Here is a 21938-nt window from a genome sequence, read left to right as displayed (position 1 = left end):
TTAAAAAGGTAATACATTGGTTGGTTGACAAAAATGTGACGAAGGGCTTGCAGGAATCTAAACCTGTATTTTTTTCTAGAAGCAATATTTCAGTATTCACTAATTTGATGTTCACAAAAACTTTATAGAACAAAACTACTGCAAATAGCAAGAATTTACTGTATCTTTTAAAATTCTTACAATAAGGCTGGGTGTGGGGACTCATGCCTGTAATTCTAACACTTTGGGAGGCTGAGGTGGGAGGATCACTTGAGCCCAGGAGTTTGAGATCAGCATTGGCAACATAGGGAGACCCTGTCTCTACCAGTAATAATAAAAAAAACTGGGCATGGTGGCATGAGCTACTTGGGAGGCTGAGACAAGAGGATCCCCTGAGCCCAGGAAGTCAAGGCTGCAGTGAGCTACAGTTGTGCCACTGCAATCCAGCTGGTACAACAGAATGAGACCCTGTCTTGAAGAAAACAAAACAAAACAACAACAACAAAAAAACAAAAAAACATTCTCACAATACCCCTTTGCAGTAGGCAGAGTGAGTAATGGGGTCGCCACATTTTATGGGCTATTCAAGGTCTTATGAGCCTAATAGAGGATTTAAAACATTTTATGCTCAGTAGTCGGGAGCCATGAGTTTTTGAGGAAGGAAGTACCAATGAGCAAGGAAGTTTAAGGAACAATTACCTGGCAAGGGAATGTAGAATTGATAGTAAGAGGGAGAGTAGAGCCATGTAGGACCAGCTGTTAAACTCTCAAAGTAATTCCATTACTTTTCAACTAAGGTGCTGATATGATACAGGAAAAGTAGCAACCAAGAATTGGAATGATGGGTTTGGTAACCATGTCTAGGGTGTAAATTAGGCTGTGTGGTTCGTAGACCATCAGCATCAACTAGGAACTGGTTAGATATGTAGATTCTCAGGCCCTACCCAGACCTCCTGAACTGGAAACTGTGGAGGTGGGACGCAGCAATCTGTGTGTGTTTTTTGGTTGGTTGGTTTTTGTTCTGATGCAGAGTTTTGCTCTTGTTGCCCAGGCTGGAGTGCAATGGTGCGATCTTGGCTCACTGCAACCTCCGCCTCCCAGGTTCAAGGGATTCTCCTTCCTCAGCCTCCCTAGTAGCAGGGATTACAGGCGCCCGCCACCATGCCGAGCTAATTTTTTTTGTATTTTTAGTAGAGACGATATTTCACTATGTCGGCCAGGCTGGTCTCAAACTCCTGACCTCAGGCAATCCACCCTCCTCGACCTCCCAAATCATCTGTGTTTTAGCAAGCCCTCTAGGCAATTCTGGTGCACACTGAGTTTAAGAGACAATGAATTAGAGAAATGATCAAAAGATGTTCCCAAGCCTAGGTAAACTGCAGAACAGGCAAAGGAATATTTTGTTGGAGGATAAGATGCTTGATATTGCGAAATATACATTTGGTCTTAATTGTCATCTCCTGGCATACAACTCCTAAAATCCTTGGAATCTTCAAAGTGGTAAGTGTCTTTTTGTAGGCTACTGTTGTCCAGTAACTTCAGGATAGGGCTGGTCCACAGAAAGACGACGGCATATAAGAGGGTTGGGACTTTCTGCCCCACGCCCCAGCCTCGGGAACTGGGAGGGGCTGAAGGTTAAGTTGGTCACCAGTGCCCAGTAATTTAATCAATCGCACCTACATCATGAAACCTCCATTAAAACCCCCAAAACGGATGGGGTTTGGAGAGCTTCCAGAGAGCTGATGAACACATGATTTTCCTGGAACATGGTGCACCCCTTTTCCTAAGCCCCTCCCCATCCATCTTGTCATCTGCATCCTTTGTAACATCCCTTCTAGTAAGTCAGCAAAAGTATGTGTTTCCCTGAGTTCTGTGAGCTGCTCTAACACATTGAACCTGAGGAGCGGTGGCGGGTGGGGGGATCTGGTTTTATAGGCAGTCGGTCAGAAGTTCCAGAGGCCTGGACCTGTGACTTGCATATGAAGTGGGGGCAGTTTTGAGGACTGAGCCCTCAACCTGTGTGACCTGATGCTACCTCCAGGTAGATAGTGTTAGAATTGATTTGAATTAGAGGACACCCATCTGGTATCTATAATAGAATTGATTGGCTGCTGGAGGGATGAAATCTTTACACATTTCGATGATACAGGTCACAGAAGTCCTCTGTTTTCCCTGTTGAGTGAGAGAATAGGGAAAGCATTATGGTTAGGTTTTTTCCTATACCCTCAGATGCACTTTAAGGAACAGGGTAGCGTAATCAAATAGCAGTATTAGCTAAGCAGTCCCAATATGGAAGTGAAGTATTGATGAGAGAGAAACACTTGCGATAATAACTATCAAGATGAGAGATTGAAGATGTAAAAATTGATGAACTCTCCCAGTATATGTAGAGGGGATCGTAGGCTAAGTACAAAGTCTCTACTCCACCCCCCAAAAAATCCCAGGGAGGAAACAGAGAAAGAAATGAGGAGGAGCAGCGTAAAATTATAGAAACCAGAAGAAAAGAGTTCTAAGGGGGAAGGAATGATTACTAGTATCGGATTCTTTATAAAGGACAGGGTTAAATATATAGTATTTGGCAATAAGGAAACCATGAGAGTGCCGAGACTAATTCCATTAGAGTGGCAGGGCCACCACTCCAGGTAATAGTCCAAATCCACTCCGTTTGATTTTCTCCAGGCTTTATTCTTTAGGAAGATTTATCTTTTTCTTTCTTTTTTTTTTCTTTTTTCTTTTTTGGAGACAGAGTCTCACTCTGTTGCCCAGGCTGGAGTGCAGTGGCATGATCTCGGCTCAGTGCAACCTCTACCTCCCGGGTTCAAGCAATCCTGCCTCAGCCTCCAGAGTAGCTGGGATTACAGGCGTGCACCACCACGCCTGGCTAGTTTTTGTATTTTTAGTAGAGACAGGGTTTCACCATGTTGGCCAGGCTGGTCTCAAATTCCTGACCTCAGGTGCTCCGCCCACCTCTGCCTCCCAAAGTGCTGGGATTACATGCATGAGCCACCATGCTTGGCCAGGAGGATTTTTCTTTAAAAACAAAAACAAAAACAAAACCAATTTGAGAATAGTTGGGTGTTAATGCAAGGGAGGTGATTAGGAGGTGAAAAACTGAGCTGCACTTTCCATCCATAGATCATTCAAGGAAAGCGAAGCTGTGATAAAATAGTGCTTTTCTTCCTTGCACTACTTGAGACAATTAAGGAACAGATTGTTTTAACGTATGGCCCAGCACCTCCTGCAACTCTAGCTCAAATAAGTAGAAAGAAAATTCTCAATATGTGAGCAGGAACAAAAAAGACTTGTTCTTTTTGCTGTTTATCTCCCATTTTTCCTGGCTTGCTTCCCTAAATGTTTATTGCTTCCACTGTGTTTGTTCACCAAAGATCATGACTTTAACCTTCCCATGGGAGATGTTAAAAGTAATACAGCCAATTATGATTTCTAACGTATGCCTCTCCCTTCCGTATCACATTTCTCATTCATCAGTGAAGGAATGGAAAGAGATTTGCCATGTCCATTCCAGTTCAGAAATACTACAATTTCCATAATTCATCATGTAGTTTATAATAAGGATTTTAGAGATGCCATCCCAGCTCCCTGTGTGAGGCTCACTCCCATAAAATGTTCTTTTTTAAGAAGCCCTAGGCAAGTTATTTACTGTTTACCATCTGCTCTAATATTCTTTCTTGAAGTTTCCCTTTCAAACTTAAAATTGCTTGTATTTCAGTTTTCTGCAAAATCGCATCTACATAACACCTTGATTTCTTTCCCTATGGGATCATGTGTAGCAGATGTTAACATATTATAAACTGGAATGCCATTGGTTTGTTCCAAAACTAGGATGTTTCTGAATTTAGAACATGACAGCCGGGCATGGTGGCTCATGCCTGTAATCCCAGCACTTTGGGAGGCCGAGGTGGGCGTATCACGAGGTCAGAAGTTTGAGACCAGCCTGGCCAACATAGTGAAATCCCGTCTCTACTAAAAATACAAAAATTAGCCAGGCATGGTGGCTCGTGCCCATAGTCCCAGCTACTCGGGAGGCTGATGAGGGAGAATCGCTTGAACCCAGGAGGCAGAGGTTGCAATGAGCCGAGACCGCACCATTGGACTCCAGCCTGGGTGACAGAGTGAGACTCTGTCTCAAAAAACAAACAAACAAAAAAGAACATGACAAATAGAGAATTTATATGCTTCTGTGAAGAATAGAATTCCTATTTTACAGATATCTAGAGGTATCCTAACTTGCCAGTAATGTTGCTTTAGAATTTAGCAGAATTTGAAAAATCTAACTGTGGTTGAAAATTAATTATATATCTCATGTTAAAATTTATAAAATAAATTATTGCAGTGTTAACTTACCAATACGCAGCTTTTAAATTCTAGGCTTTAAAAGTATCCTGCTTACATAATAAACATAATAAAGTTTCAAAGATGAGCAAATTAACTTTTCAGCACAAGCTTTACTTGAGTGTATCTTGGCTTCTTTTTTGACAGTTGTAACGTTAATGTTACAGTAATGTTTTCTTTTTCTGGGAATCAGATAATCTTCTGTTTGGAAAAATATTTTTGGTGAGCATTTTATTTTTTAATGGAAACTTGTATTTTGTGATATGCAAGTGTTCAAACAATTTATAAGAGCTAACCATCACCACCCACATATAAGATTATACAGGAATGGAGGAATTTTGGCTGACTTACTGCATGTAATTATTGAGCCAACGTAGATGGCAGACTCTACCACTTATGATTTAGGGTTTTGAAACAGTATTTTAAAGTACAAATAATCTCAAAATTGGTAATCTATAAAGCCTATTACTTATTGTATTGCCTGAAAATAGATTTAACCTTCCTCCATTTCTAAGGATGCACCCATTAGATAGGTTCTGTACAAAATTGCCACGGTTACTTTTTTCTTTTTCTTTTTTACAACATTTAGTTACATTTTTTTTTTTTTTTTTTTTTTTTTTTTTTTTTTTTTTTTGAGACGGAGTCTCGCTCTGTCGCCCAGGCTGGAGTGCAGTGGCCGGATCTCAGCTCACTGCAAGCTCCGCCTCCTGGGTTCACGCCATTCTCCTGCCTCAGCCTCCCAAGTAGCTGGGACTACAGGCGCCCGCCACTTCGCCCGGCTAGTTTTTTGTATTTTTTAGTAGAGACGGGGTTTCACCGTGTTAGCCAGGATGGTCTCGATCTCCTGACGTCGTGATCCGCCCGTCTCGGCCTCCCAAAGTGCTGGGATTACAGGCTTGAGCCACCGCGCCCGGCCTAGTTACATTTTTTGATAGAAAAAGCCATTAGCCTTCGGTAAAGTGTTGCACAATCACTGGAATTGCTGAGTGAGAGTCTTTCTGAAAACTGGAGAAGGCTAAAGATAATGAAAAGTGCATCTTTTCATTGTCAAGTCCTTTGAGAATCTGATAGGCTCTATCTAGCTGCACCTCGAAGAGACAAGATTAAGTTCCAGGCCCTGGACACAGAGGAACAGGCTCCTAACTTGAGGGCTTTCCACGGACCACAGAGCGCCTGGCAGTCTCTTCGAGATTAAATCTAGGCTGTGTGGGAGGGGGGGCCCTGTGGAACTTCATTCCACTTTGTGTGGGTCCTGAGAATAGGGTTTTTGCTTAAATGGCAAGAAAATGTATGGCCTTTTCTTCCCGATAATTACTAATATCTGCCATGTAAATCTCTTTACAAATCCCTGAAAGAAAATAACCTATATTAGAAATCAGCTCTTACTTCTGACAAGCAATGCAGCTTTCTCTAGAGCGCTCTACAGGAAATATCTGAGCTGACTTTCTGAATTGGTACTCTCTGAGAGCCAGCCAGCCCTTGACTGATAGCCCTGGATAAGGAAGGCCAGATAAGATTCTTTGAAGACTCTTAGCTACAGAGCCAAAAATCCTACATACATTTGCCTACTCTGTAGTAGTGGATGGCCGGCCTTGTTTTACAGGCTAGTCAGTTAAGGTTTGAGATGCACTTAGTTGCTCTGCTTGTGTGGATTAGAAAAGGGGGATTGTAACATTAATACAGGGCTGGCCGGGATTTTAGGGTGCAGGTAAGGATAAGTCATTGGGAGAATGAAGATTCTAGCAAGTTGGTTTTTTGTTCTCCCTACAGTGGGAATAATGTAAGAAGCAGATAGTTTGTTGCCCCCCAACTGTTTGTCCATGTTCTCTTCTTTAAAAATGATTTGTACAAAAAAGTTCTGTTTATAAAAATTTTAGTCCCTCATCTTTGCAGTCTGTTGATCACCATCTTTATGAATTTTTTGACTCTTCCACTTTCCTGGCATCACAAGGCTAGCATTGCTGTATTTATTAAAGATTCAGATTTGGAATTTTGTCCTCTTATCACTACTTCCTCTGTCATTTGTTAGCTCTGGTTCTTATTGTATCTTACATTTGAAAACCTTTGAAGCTTATGGGGTATATCAATTCTTTATTTTCTCAACTTTTTATTATCTAAGTACCCTCAATTATCACTTTGTTTAAAAAAATAAATAAAATACATAACAGAACAATACACGCTAATAAATCGATCATTTATAAAATTAGATCCAACCCCAAATCCCTCTTCTTTTGACACAGACCATCTGGTATTATCCACCATGCTTTAGTTTGGCAGGATCAGTTTATCAATGATTTTTGGGTGTTTTAAACCATATGATACAAATACAGCATAAAGTGAACTTGTTAATGCAGAAGGTGGAGGGTTTCTTGAAATCAGAGACGGTGATGGTGGAAAACTTGAATCACATGAACTGTAATTGATTAGAAGCACCTCGTAGAGTTAGTTAATACAGTAAGAATGATGATGTGATAGATGTGTTTAAAAAATGAATTTGCATATTAGGATTGTCAGAGGCTTTTGGGGAAATTAATGAGGTTCTCAAATACTATAAAAAAGGACCATCTTTTCATAAAAGGTGATACGATGTCATTTATCATGACACCATATATTTTTGTTAAAAAATTAGCACTGAAAATAGTTTTAATTTTAAGAATTTGTGTATTTTTCCATTATGATAAAAATTGTTTTGAATTAAAATGACACCCTTGCTTAATTTTTAATTTTGTTTTTAAGGAAAAAAAGTGAATTTTTTTCATAATTTATTCTGAAGTATTGGAACCTGGGTATGTCAGTCAGACCTTTTGCAGGAACCGGAAACTATGCTAGGTGCATGAAACAGAGTGTTTACTGTAAAATCAGGTGTTTTATGGGAAGTTTCGAAGGTCTGAAGCATCTATGTCTAAGGTGACACTTTTCAAAGAAATCAAATACAACTGGATTATCAGGGGAGTTAAAACTTTTGAGGCCACCATTGCAATTTGTAGAGTGGACATTTGAACATTGTCGGAGAGAAGCTTTGTTTTCAGACCTTAACTGCTAACAGAGCAGACCAGACACAGGAATATGATGCTTACCTCATTTGACTTTCTAAATCTTTGTGTGGCTGCTTCTAATTGGATGAATCTAGCTGCAAGGGAGTCTGTAAATGTAGTTTTCCTTCCTATTTCTGTAAACGGGAAGGGGAGGATGGAGATTGGGAGGGCCAATCCAAAGTAACCAAAAGAAAACTTAAGTGGATTCTCCTTAAGAGATCTTTTTCTGGTACTGGGTATCATGTGTAATCATGCAGTTACATTTTTGACTGGCTATGTAAATTAGAAAGGTTAAAAAAAAAATCCCAGGAATCTTCACAGTCACTAGTATTATGACCTCTGCTACCACTAACTTGGGTGCCATGTGGAACTAGCTGGCCTGTGATGTGGGGCAGAACTCCATGTAGAAAGAGGTGTGATAATTGTTACTGTGCTATGCCATTATTAGGATCATTTTCTTTTTATTACTATTGTTATTTTTTATATTTTTAGAGGCAGAGTCTCACTCTGTCTCCCAGGCTGGACTCCTGGGCTCAAGTGCTCCTCCAGCCTCAGCCTCCCAAGTAGCTAGGACTACAGGCACATACCAACACACCTGGCTATTTTTTTTTTTTTTTCATTTTGTAGAGATGAAGTTGTGTTATGTTGCCCAGGCTGCTCTTGAACTCCTGGCTTCAAGTGATCCTCCCACTTCAGCCTTGGAAAGTGCTAGGATTACAGGCATGACCACTGTGCCTGATCAGAATCACTTTTTCCTCTGTGTGTGTGTGTGTGTTTATATAATAATATCCTTTAATTTTATGCTATTTTCATTATATTCAAATTTATGATGAAAAGAGCTGACCTAGGCAATAACATTTACAAACCGAGTTTTGGAAAACTCTTCCAGAATCTACTTCTTACATGCTATTTATCAGCTAACTTTTTATATAATCATCATTCATGGGAAAAAGAAAACCATAGTTATGTACCAGCATAACTCAAGAAATACTTTTCAATGATTAAAGGTCACCTTTAAGAGTATGCTGGAAAAACGAAAATGATCTGTGCATTTTACTAATCCAGTCAGAAATACTGACTAATTGTACTCCTGGTTAAGATAAATTTGGGTGCTGGTTTTTTGGCTTCTGGTTTCTTCTTGTACTTACTAGCATCATACAATTGGAGAGTGGAATTAAGTATAGTGGCCATACAGGATGTTAACAATGGTTATGTTCTATTGTGGAAGACAGTGTGGTGATTCCTAGATCTAGAACCAGAAATAGCATTTGACCCAGCAACCCCATTACTGGATATATACCCAAAGGGATATACATCATTCTATTATAAAGATACATTCACACATGTGTTCATTGCAGCACTAGTCATAATAGCAAAGACATGGAGTCAACCCAATTGCCCATCAGTGATAGACTGGATAAGGAAAAATGTGGTACGTATACACCATGGAATACTATGCAGACACAAAAAGGAATGAGATCATGTCCTTTGCAGTGACATGAATGGAGCTGGAAGCCGTTATCCTCAGCAAACTAACACACGAATAGAAAATCAAACACTGCATGTTTTCACTTAAAAGTGGGAGCTGAATAGTGAGAACCCATAGACACAGGTGGGGAACAAGGCACAGAGGGGCCTATTAGGAGGAGTAAGGGGAGGGAGAGCATCAGGATAAGTAGCTAATGCATGCTGGGAATAATACATAGGTGATAGGTTGATGGGTACAGCAAACCACCATGGCCCATGTTTACCTATGGAACAAACATGCATGTCCTGCACATGTATCCTGGGACTTAAGATAAGAACTAATTAATAAAAAAAGGTTATTTTTTTTTCACTATGGGCTACTTAAAAACTACACAGCAATATAGTTTTTCCCAAACTATGCATTACAAATACCTTAGTCTTTTGTGTAGACATTGGTGAAAAATAATGAGCTTTTAAGGGGTGTGCATGTGCAGGTATATATGCCTGAATAGCATATAAATTCTCAAAAATCTTGCCTATTTGAAGTGTGTTACATTCCTTTATTAGTTGAAAAGTCAGTGTTTTTCAGTTTCCTTTCATAGTAAGGGCTACTTCTTTTTTTTATCAATAGAAAATTAAGGAAATCAACCCCTCGTAGGTGTTGTGTCTCTAAATTACTGGTTGTCTTCAGCTGTCAGCAAACATCACGATTGACCTTCAGCAAGTTCAATGTTGTAGCAAAAGATATAGTTTCCAAGGAAGAAGTAACAGAGGTTAGGATTAAGACTGCTAAATTTAGGAGGGTGCAGTGGTGTGTGCCTGTAGTCCTAGCTACTTGGGTTGCTGAGCTGGGAGGGTCGCTTAAACCCAGGAATTTGAGGCCAGCCTGGGCAATGTAGCAAGACTCCATTGTGGAAAAAAGGAAGGACTATTAAGTTTATATTTCCAGGCCATGTGCGGTGGCTCACGCCCGTAATCCCAGCACTTTGGGAGGCCGAGGTGGGTGGATCACCTGAGGTCAGGAGTTTGAGACCAGCCTGGCCAACATGGTGAAACCCTGTCTCTACTGAAAATACAAAAATTAGCCGGCCGTGGTGGCACATGCCTGTAGTCCCAGCTACTCAGGAGGCTGAGGCAGGAGAATTGCATGAATCTGCGAGGCAGAGGTTGCAGTGAGCTGAGATCGCTCTATTGCACTCCAGCCTGGCGAAAAGAGCGAAACTCCGTTGCAAAAAAAAAAAAAGAAAAAAGTTTACGTTTCCTTCATGGAGATGGGGGGAGAAAAGTTGCTCTAAAGATTTTTATCACATCTATCATAGCACCCACAAATGCCTCATTTGTAGTAAATACCCTTTTCTGTCTTGTCCATCTGCATTTTTTCCACTGAAAATGGGTTGGATGTCTGTTTAGATTTAATAAAGATGTTTGCTTTTCACTTTGTGGAGGTATTTCTTGGATCCAGGGTTTAACCTTAGCAAGTAAGGTAAGAGTTTAGTTTTATACTTAATATTATCTTTATATTACCTGTTAATTATTCTTCCACAATATGTAAAAATCAAGTCTTAGAGCGTAAGTGTCAGCCTCCCAGGTGGGTAAGAAGCATTTGCATGTGGACCTATGGCTCTTTACCATGCCCTATGGGGATCATCTGGAACACTCTGGAACACTCTGGAGTGTTGCAGGAAACCCTGGAACACTCTGAAGAAATAGTTCTCAACACAAGAAGTCTCTCATCCTCTCTTTCCCTTTCATTCCAGCCTTGAGTGAGCCAATCCACATCTGTATGAGCAGTTGTCTGACACTGCAGTTTCCCTAAGGCTGGGGCTTGTTTTCCTATTTTTGTTTGTGTTCCTTTCTCTTTATCAATTCCTTCTTCCTCTCTTTTCATCTGTTATTCATTTAAATTTACCCTTAAGAAGGCAATGCCCTTCTTTCTACTCAAAATATATATTTTTTTTTCTTGAAGGGTTCCTGGTTGATTGTAAGTTTTAGGAAAGGAAGACACCACTTAGATGTCAGAGTGCCCCATATGTTGGCCAGTTGAGATCAGCCACCTTTTTTTTTTTTTTTTTTTTTTTTTTTTTTTTTTTTGAGACAAGGTCTCACTGTTTCCCAGGCGGGAGTGCAGTGTAGTGGCGTGTGATCATAGATTGCTGCAACCTTGAACTCCAGGGCTCAAGCTGTCCTTCCGTCTCAGCCTCCCAAGTAACTGTGACTACAGACATGTGACACTGTGCTCAGCTACTTTTTTTTTTTTTTTTTTTTTTTAATTTTTAGTAGATATGCAGTCTTGCTATGTTGCTCAGGCTGGTCTTGAACTCCTGATCTCAAGTGATCCTCCCACCTCAGCCTCATGAAGTGCTGGAATTACAGGCGTGAGCCACCATGTCTGGCCATCAGCTATCTTTATAAATTGTGGAGAACTGTCAGTTATCACTTCCTGAAATACCCTAGGTAAAATATTAAAGTCCTAGTAAACGTGATATAAATGGTATGGCACATGCTTGTAAGGCATTTACCTTGCCCATATGGATATCAAAAATATTTTATATATTCGTATTGAATACTCATTCAGTGATCACTTTTAAAAAGCAGTGGCTGCCTTTAAATTTCAGGATTACCTTTAAAATGTTTTTAGGAGACAGCCTAGAAACAAATGTTCCTAGGCTGGAAAGAAGGCTGTCTTAGAAATAAACTGGTTTATCACTCAGAACTTTCTTCCCTATTCTCAGTGGTCTATTTGTCCTCAGTGACATCATTTGAAAATGAGACAGATACGGACTTAGGATTCTGTGGTAAGTCACGGGTGTTAACCACTTTGAAATCTCAGGGTGCAAGCCAGGGGACACAGAAATATTAATACCATCTTTCTGTCACGGGGTCTTTCTGGAAGTATGACAACAAACAGATATAATTTTGCTTAATTTTTTGATATTTAAATTTTTCCTTATTTCATACTTAACTATGTCTGTCCTTGTTGCCCTTCAGGAAGTTGTTGACATGAAGTCTGAGGGACAGGCCAATGTAATTCAGCAGCTGGAACAGACTATTGAGGATCTGAGAACCAAAATAGCTGAACTAGAGAGGCAGTCTCCTGCCCTGGACACAGAGGTGGCCAGTGGTCGTCAAGGGCTTGGGAATGGAGTGACAGCCTCAGGCGATGTCTGTCTCGAAGCTCTCAGGTTAGAAGAAAAGGAAGGACGGCATCAAAGGATTTTAGAGGCGAAATCCATACAGACTTCCCCGACAGAAGAGGGCGGGGTACTGACACTGCCTCCTGTGGGTGCGCTGTGGCATCCTCCATGCCCGCCTGGGGCTGAAAGTGGACCTCAGACAAAGTTCTGTTCAGAGATTTCTTTGATTGTGTCTCCAAGGCGAATATCAGTCCAGCTCGACAGCCATCAGCCCACACAGAGCATCTCACAGCCTCCACCACCTCCATCCCTTCTGTGGTCTGCTGGTCAAGGACAGCCTGGGTCACAGCCGCCCCATTCTTCTCTTTCTACCGAGTTTGAAACCAGCCATGAACACTCTGTTTCCTCCGCCTTTAAAAACAGCTGTAACATCCCATCTCCACCACCTCTGCCTTGCACAGAGTCCTCCAGCTCCATGCCTGGCCTGGGCATGGTGCCTCCCCCACCTCCCCCTCTCCCTGGCATGACAGTGCCTACTCTGCCCAGTACAGCCATTCCCCCACCTCCTCCTCTGCCGGGTACAGAAATGCTGCCACCGCCTCCCCCTCCTCTTCCTGGAGTGGGCATACCTCCTCCGCCCCCTCTACCCGGAGCAGGCATACCCCCTCCGCCCCCTCTACCCGGAGCAGGCATACCCCCTCCGCCCCCTCTACCCGGAGCAGGCATACCCCCTCCGCCCCCTCTACCCGGAGCGGGCATACCCCCTCCGCCCCCTCTACCCGGAGCGGGCATACCCCCTCCGCCCCCTCTACCCGGAGCGGGCATACCCCCTCCGCCCCCTCTACCCGGAGCGGGCATACCCCCTCCGCCCCCTCTACCCGGAGCGGGCATACCCCCTCCGCCCCCTCTACCCGGAGCGGGCATACCCCCTCCGCCCCCTCTACCCGGAGCGGGCATACCCCCTCCGCCCCCTCTACCCGGAGCGGGCATACCTCCTCCGCCCCCTCTACCCGGAGCGGGCATACCTCCTCCGCCCCCTCTACCCGGAGCCGGCATACCCCCTCCGCCCCCTCTACCCGGAATGGGAATACCTCCTCCGCCCCCTCTACCCGGAGCGGGCATACCACCTCCGCCCCCTCTACCCGGAGCGGGCATACCCCCTCCGCCCCCTCTACCCGGAATGGGGATACCCCCTCCGCCCCCTCTACCCGGAATGGGGATACCCCCTCCGCCCCCTCTACCCGGAATGGGAATACCTCCTCCGCCCCCACTACCTGGTGCTGGGATTCCCCCACCTCCTCCCTTGCCAGGTATGGGGATTCCACCTGCTCCAGCTCCCCCACCCCCTCCGCCGGGGACAGGAATCCCACCGCCCCCTATGCTTCCTGCATCAGGCCCGCCACTCCTCCCACAAGTTGGGAGTAGCACTTTACCAACCCCACAGGTGTGTGGATTTCTTCCTCCTCCATTGCCGAGTGGCTTGTTTGGATTAGGGATGAATCAGGACAAAGGGAGTAGGAAGCAGCCCATAGAGCCTTGTCGACCAATGAAGCCTCTTTACTGGACCAGGATTCAACTACATAGTAAAAGGTAACATGAAAGTGAGCTCATCTTTGCATAGTGTGTGTCAGTATTAGGGAAGTGTTTATTGTCAAACTCGGGAAAATTACCGTTGAATGTATTTTTAAGCACAGCTCTAAAATTTGTCTAGATTTTTACATCAGTATATAGTGCAGCAGCTTGCTATTTAAAGCTTTAGGCTTTTCTCCAGAAGTACCAAAGGTGTAAAACAAATATATATATTTATCAATATATGAGATGTAGGTATATCCATCTATATAGTTATTGATGTATCTCTTAAAGATTGAGGGATATATTTTTCTTAGCATACATGCTCTGTTATCTAATTGTAAGACTGCGACTCATGCCTGAATTCCAGTGAAACTATGCTTTTATGCCCTCTGGAAAATGAATGAGGGCAGGTAAGCAGAAAAATCTGTAGCCAAATTATTTTCCATGTAAGAATCTACTCCTTGCTTTCACTACTTCAAGTTTCCATTTCTGACACACAGCTTAAAAATGTAAATCAAATTCTTAAGTAAACTGACTCTAGAGCATGGTTTAGTACACACTTTATAATGTACAGCCCCGGGGCAGGGCACGGTGGCTCACGCCTGTAATCCCCGCACTTTGGGAGGCGCGGATCACGAGGTTAGGAGATCAAAACCATCCTGGCTAACACGGTGAAACCCCGTCTCTACTAAAAATACAAAAAAATTAGCTGTGTGTGGTGGCGGGCGCCTGTAGTCCCAGCTACTCGGGAGGCTGAGGCAGGAGAATGGCGCGAACCCGGGAGGCGGAGCTTGCAGTGAGCTGAGATCCCGCCACTGCACTCCAGCCTGGGCGACAGAGTGAGACTCCATCTCAAACAAAAAAAAAAAAAAAAAAAAAAAAAAGCACAGCTTGTAGGCTTTCTTCAGAAACATGCTACACAAAAATACACATATCCACACCCCAAGTGTGAAATAATTTAGTTTTGAAAATTTCATGACACTTCTGTCAATCATTGGCAACACAGCACAAAGTCATACAATCATAGCTGGGAATAATCATCATAAAAGAATACTTTCCACCAGGTATTCTGGTGGCATTTTATACATTCATGCATCATCTATAAACCGTGTTCCCTAGACATTGAGACAATGCTGTGATACTTGGCTGTGGAATGTGTAGGTGGCAGGGGAAAACGTACACTTTAAACCTCACTGGCCTGCCTTGTTCTAATGTTTCATGATTCCTTGAATTTCCTTTGTGTGTGTGGCATGCATTTAGAAACGGTATTTGCCAGGTTCGTTTTCATTTCTTATATGAATTTTTCTACTCTCTAAACCATATCGGGGGCAAGAAACTGTATATTGTGATGACTTCTAATTTTTCAGTTCGTCTTCTGTGTTGTTACCACTCCACTTATGTATGTGGGTGATTCATTTTAAACTGTGCCCCAAAGTCATTTCTCCAGATATGACATGGGAAGTTCTCGTGTTTTGTTATTGCTTTGCTTTTTTAAAAATATGTTTACCCTTTTTAGGTGGTATTACATGAATCTGCGGTCACTGAGAAGACAAATAACAATGGGGTGATGGGAGGCAGTAGGAGGGAGAGGATGCCATCTTGTAAATGTGTGTTTTTTAACCCATGAATAATCTGCAGAGGTGATAAGTCAAGTTGGGATTTTGAGATATCAAACGTTTCTTGCCTCCCTAGCCCATACTGAGATAGGTTTTCTTTCTGCGTTTTTATACGGTGACCTGATAACTGAGGGTTTCTGGAAATTATTTCTGGGGTAAGATTTCATTCATGGATGGTATTTTAACTTTCCCAATAAGTGGATCAAACAAATGGTGGTCTTAAAGAAAAACAATATTCTTTCCTTCTTATCTCTCGTCTTTTTCCCTCCCTCCTTCCTGCTGGCCTTCCTCCCTCCCTTTCTTCCTTTCTGTTTATGCTTACTGTGATGTAGTTCAGTTTGATGGCTGTTTTATTGTTCTTTTGCTTAATTTTAGAGACTCCAGTACTTCACTTATTTGGGAAAAAATTGAGGAGCCATCCATAGATTGTCATGAATTTGAGGAATTATTTTCTAAAACTGCTGTAAAGGAGAGAAAGAAACCTATCTCTGATACCATCTCAAAGACAAAGGCTAAACAAGTGAGTATTTTTTGTGCCTTATGAAATTGGACAGTGTTTCTGGCATAAGTGTGAACTGTCATTAGAGAAAACTTTGAAATAGTTTTTGGGCTGTGTAAACCTCCGTGGATCTTAGGCAGATAGCAAGGGTTAGGACTTTAGAACATGTGGTTAAGTAAGACTAGCGCAAATAGAACAACACATAATTATCTCCATCCAGTGATAATGTCCCGACTTTTATTCGTAACATCATAACACATATTTCCAAAGTCTCAGCCACTGTTTCTTTCCAGAATTAGTTGCCTAGAAATAAATTTTCACTTGATTTATATCCATCTGAGTGCTCCTATGGATGGAAAGAAAGGAAAAAGTGGGCAAAGGAAAACAAGCAAGAAATCCAATCCTTAGAAACTGATAATGTGTTTGGTATTTTGTTGCATTATATCTGAAGTGGATGCCATTAGAATCCAGTTAAACAGTTACACTGTACTTGAAATGTGGAAGAGAAATCTTATATCCATTTCTAACCTCTCTATTTTATGTTAGATCCTTTGATCTAACCTGTGACATTTTTGAGTCATAAAAAGAAAGATTGCTGCATTTCAAGAAAAACATTTCCAAGCAAAATTTTTCAACTGATATATCCATTGGGCTTGTCATAAAGGGATATTGTTATAAATTTCTCAGGGGTGTCATTTGGAAAGTAGAGTAAAACCTCATCATAATGAACTCCAGATAGAATTGCTAATGGTGCCCGTCTTTACCCTGAAATGGAGAGTGGCTACATTTCTTAACTTTTGCAGGGTGGCAGGAAAGAGGTCTTGGAAGCAAAGGAATGGCAAGCAGCTCAGTCTTGGGAAGCAAAGAGGGAAAAATGAGACTGATATCTCCAGTGTTCTCCTTGCCCAGTAGCGCCATAAGAGTTCCAGCTCATGGGCTGATTCCTCGAATTTTTGCCTCTGACCTGGAAGTAGTAGCTAGGCACATGACCTGGAGTTGTTTCCATTGATACTTATTTCAGAGCAGACAATGTTCACCAGACAGACATCGCCATATCCAGCCAGGAGAAGATGAATTTCAATGGGACAGCTAGACCCTTGTAACCCATAGTTATCTGGGTGCGCAGGCTCACCCCAGGCATTTTATTAATCTCAGAATAATTTAAACCCAAACATTATGCAGTTGAATTCTTTTAGAAATGCTTTTGTTGTATTATTGCTGGTTGCTGGTGACCTCAGGTCAGTAACATAGTGAACGAAATGGCACCTGGAACATCACAGGCACTCAGTAAATATTTATTAAATTAATCAGCTGACTAAGGGATGAAGACTTTATAAATATCAGTGGCTATGTCCAGCAGTGATTAAAAACCAGAAAGTTACCCATTTCATAATAAGCAGTAAGTCCAGGGTGACAATGTTAAGAGGAGTAATGGAAAATCATATTTTCTCTGGCAGAGATAAATATTTAAAAAATCCTTTCCACGGTATATTTGCATATAGTACACTGAGGCTGAGTCATCGTGTCTCTTCTTTTGCATTGTGTCAGAGATGTAAAATCTGTCTGAGTGGGGAATATGGGCGGGGCTTACATTGAGGAGAGTCGGGTAGCCAGAACTGTCACTTGACTAATGTGTAGATGTGGCATGGAGCGTCTCTTGTCCAGGGACCAAATACTCAGAAAACTGAGCCATGCTCTCCCTACTCCCAGCACCGCTTTTTTTTTTTTGGCTAAGGGAATACAGATAAGGAAGAAGTCTCCCAGGATGACCAAGACTGTAGGATTTCATGCTCTGTTTGACTTAGTATTAAGTTTTAGCTTACTGAACTATGATTTACATCTAAATCATCAAACTTCAAATTAAACTAGTTGGCATGAAGGAATCTCTCTGCATATAAACAGTGCATCTGTGTTGAGCATCATCATCTTAAGATAATCTCCTCATTCTGTCATTAAGACATTTCATACATTGTCGGTAAGAGACTTTGCCAATGTCCTCATTTGTGTTTATTGATAGTGACGCTACTGTTGACCTTCAGCTTCAAACAGGGTTTATGGGACAGTCTCCATCATGACTCCAGATAAACCTATTCAGCAACTCCTTGGCCTGGGGCTTGGTGCGGAGCTCTGCATTTCAGATCTGTTTTTGGAGGGATAAAAGATTTTTTTAAATGTATGTTAGAAAAAAATCACTACAAAGTGATGGATTGCTGAAGAAACATAGTTTTATTTAACTTCATTGTATTTGGAAGAAAAATCTGTCCACTCCATTTACCTGAGACATTTAAAATTTTGTTTAAGGAAAGTGTATTTTCAGGATGCATGCAAATTGTTCCCCTTTTTATGGGAAATGTGCACTGATTGTATGTGCAGACATTTTGGTACCTTATGATTCATTTCCAGTAAAATTAATAGCCTTTAATGCCATGGCATATGTTTATGGAGGTATTTCAAGCAATTCTTCTTATATACAATGGAAGCTGGAAGTTCTGTTTTTATTTAAATATTTAAAAATAGCCAAATAATTTTTCTGTGATCTGTCTTCTCCTTGAAAGTAAGACTGTGGTTGAATGCACTGGTGTTTAACGAGGTGCCTGTGCTGTTTTTACTGTTGTGGCGGAGACTTTTTCAGTGTGATAATAGAAGATTCTTCAGCTGGGCACATTGCCGTTTGGCATAAGGAGAAAGAGGGTTATTTTCTCTGGATGCTCAGACTGATAGAAATGAAGAATATCTTATATTTCCAACTCCTTTTCTCTCCAAAGAACTTAAGACAAAGCATTTTATACTTTTCTTATGGAGCATGGATTTAAGTTTGTTCTATAATGACTTCATTTATCCTTCTTCACTTTGAAGTAACACACGAAAGATTAGCTGAGAAGGTACATAGAAGTTTGTCAGACTATAGTCTGACACAGTTTTTCAAACCCAAATGAGTGTGACACTTTGACATTAGAACTGTCTGATGTAGAGCCCCATGTCTTAAGGAATAAAGAGGAAAATAGAAAAAGTGATCTCATATGATGTTCGTGCTTAAGCATTCACACACATTCACACTTGCCCATTTTTAAGGAAGGCTCTAGAGCCAATAATATTTAGTCCAATTTCCTCCCTATTTGCAGGGTAGTTCAGTGATTATTAATGTTTATAATGACCCTAAGTCACCTCAGGATCTTTGGTGATCAAATAAGGATTAAACAGTTTAACCTGCTGGGCGTGGTGGCTCACACTTGTAATCCTAGCACTTTGGGAGGCCAAGGCAGGTGGACTGCTTGAGCCCAGGAGTTTGAGACCAGCCTGGGGAACATGGTGAAATTCTGGATCTATAAAAAATGTAAAAATTATCTGGCTGCAGTGGTGCATGCCTGTCATCCCAGGTACTTGGAAAGCTGAGATGGGAAGATCATCTGAGCCCAGGGAGGTTGAGTCTGCAGTGAGTTGTGATAGTACCACTGCACTCCAGCCAGGGTGACAGATTAAGACCCTGTCTCAGGAAAAAAAAAAAAAAAAAATTTAATCTGAGCTCATTAGCAGGAAAGTGAGAGAATTTACTTTGGAGTGATTTTAATAATAAGGGTTGCATAGTTTTTGGTTAATCTTCTATGAAATAAATGTCATAAGGAAATATATTTTGGTAAACACGGTAGTAGTAGTAGTAGTAATAGTAGTAATTATTACAACAATAATAACCATGGAAACCATGTCGTGTCCATTATTTACCATGTACCAGTTACTGTTCTTAGCACTGTACTTATATCAACTGATATAATGCTCCTACTCGTATGAGACAGGCACCATTAGTCTCAGTTCATAGTATGGTTCATAGTACAGAAACCTCAGGTACAGAGATGTAGAGGAATTCAGTAATGTTTCCAAGCTGGTAAGGGGCTGAGCTCAGGTTCAAACTCTAGCCATCTGGCTGCAGAGCCTCTGCTCTTCCTAATTAAGTGATAATTATGGATGTGGAATATTTTATATGAGTGTAAGTGCAGTATTTTATATGGAGACCAGAATATATACTTTAAAAAATGAATTAAATACTTTAAAAAAAGAATTTGAATGTATATTGGTTTTTCATATATGTTCTGTATTTAAATGACTGTGGTTATAAATAAAATTGTATGTGAGACACTTTTAAAACCTTTACCATGTTTTAGCAGATTTCTTTTTTCTTTTTTTTTTAAATGGAGTCTCACTCTGTTGCACAGGCTGGAGTGCAGTGGCGTGATCTTGGCTCACTGCAACCTTCCCCTTCCAGGTTCAAGTGATTCTTCTGCCTCAGCCTCCCAAGTAGCTGGGATTACAGGTGCAGGCCCCTGTGACTGGCTAATTTTTGTATTTTTAGTAGAGACGGGATTTTGCCATGTTGGTCAGGCTGGTCTCATAGAGACGGGGTTTCGCCATGTTGGTCAGGCTGGTCTCAAACTCCTGACCTCAGGTGATCCACCCACCTTGGACTCCCAAAGTGCTGGGATTACAGGCATGAGTTACCATGCCTGGCCAATATTTTAGCAGATTTTGACAAGCATATAAACTGTGATTTCACCAACATGACATTTGCCCAGTTAAATAAAAGTTTGAATGGTATGAGATTTAAATACGTAAGTTTCTGTAAGCAGTAAAAATAAGAGTCACTTGCTTGCGTGGCATATAAATAGTGGTTACAGGCAGACACCCACTGTGGTTAAACCTTGCCAAATGTGAAATGATGCTACCTTTCATTTATCCCATGGTACCAAAAGAATCATCTTTGTAAAATATGCCATAGGTAAATAATGTCGCATCATGTTTAAAGGATCTGTAAAGGAACATGATACCCAGAATGTAAATTTGCACATAGAAGTCAGCAAGAGTGAAAAAGAAGAATCTGTTATTTTTTAAAAAGTACGTAACTGACATTTGTCTAACCATTTAATGCAACACAATGAATCTCTGTGGGTTTCTTCTATTTAATCTATCAGATTAAAATTCTTTGCCCAGAGAATGGGAGAAAAAGTATGACAGTTAAATATTTGTTGGACTTTAGCCTCTGGAAATCTGATCAGAAAAAATACATTGTTAAATCTGCTACTTATTATAAGGGCAGGTGGTGAAAGGATTTGTTAGAATTCACATTTATTACAGATACTAACTTTAAGGAATTCGATATTTGGTATCATGTTCAGTCTTTCCATTGTGCTTGATGACCTAACCCCTAAGAAAGATTTGTTTTTTCTTTTTTTTTTTTTTTGTGAGACGGAGTCTTGCTCTCACCCAGGTTGGAGTGCTGTGGCGCGATCTCGGCTCACTGCAAGCTCCGCCTCCCGAGTTCACGCCATTCTCCCGTCTCAGCCTCCTGAGTAGCTTAAAAATGTTCAAGGTCAGGAGTTTGAGACCAGCCTGACCAACATGGTGAAACCCCGTCTCTACTAAAAATACAAAAAATTAGCCAGGAGTCGTGGTGGGTGTCTGTAATCCCAGCTACTCAGGAGGCTGAGGCAGGAGAATTGCTTGAACCCAGGAGGCGGAGCTTGCAGTGAGCCGAGATCGCACCACTACACTCCAGCCTGGGCAACAAAGCGAGACGCAGTCTCAAAAAAAAAAAAAAAAAAAAACAAAGTTATAAAAATGTGTAATAGCGATGGGAAAAGAAGTATTCCTCATTCAGCTGCTCTTTTATGGGCGTGTATAACATAATACCTGTAAGTGTTCTTACGGGAAGCAGTAATTGCCAATAAAAGCTTCTTCTTACTGTGTTGAGGAATTTGGGAGAACAGGTGTGGCACACTTCACATATTGCCTGCCACTGTATTATTGGCTGCTATGAAAAGGAAAAATAGATTACATATTTTATCTGTGATCTTTGCTGCAATTTTATTTATTGCAGACATTCATTTTTAGATTGAAAACTATGTTTTCTTGTAATTAGTAGATATTTCAGGGCTACAGAGTGCCAGACTGAATGAAGATCTGTGTTATAGAAGCCTAGTGTTTTGTATTGGTGTTAATTGTTCCAGTTGTAGCTGGCAAGGGTGTGTTTTGGTTGATTTGAACAGTTTTATTTGTCTTTTGACCAAAGACATAAAATCATGTCTGAAACACTAAATATCTTATAATAAGACAATTTAGATTTGTTTTGAGGATACACAATAAACATTTGGTACTTTGTAACTTTTAACATCTGCTTTTAATAGAATACATTCCTATTGCAAGCCTTAAAAATGTATTTACATAGAAAACCACATCAAAATACAAAACTATAATTAGAGGAACATAGGTTTTGTGGAATCTGGATTTGTTTAAG

At 41.1% G+C, this 21938-nt stretch overlaps 1 protein-coding gene across 1 annotated transcript in view; it reads left to right on the top strand.

Moving 5' to 3' along the window:
* FMN2 (formin 2) overlaps positions 1–21938 on the top strand; it is a 398910-nt gene that overhangs the window by 105553 nt on the left and 271419 nt on the right. Inside the window, exons 5-6 of the mRNA XM_015127101.3 lie at positions 11823–13558; positions 15532–15676. Of these exons, the coding sequence (XP_014982587.3) occupies positions 11823–13558; positions 15532–15676 (1881 nt within the window). The remainder of the gene's footprint in view (positions 1–11822; positions 13559–15531; positions 15677–21938) is intronic.

The sequence above is a fragment of the Macaca mulatta genome, chromosome 1, assembly GCF_049350105.2.
Source record: "Macaca mulatta isolate MMU2019108-1 chromosome 1, T2T-MMU8v2.0, whole genome shotgun sequence".
Taxonomy (NCBI): Eukaryota; Metazoa; Chordata; class Mammalia; order Primates; family Cercopithecidae; genus Macaca; species Macaca mulatta.
Note: the sequence above shows the minus strand (reverse complement) of the source record. Positions and strands in the feature narration are given on the sequence as shown.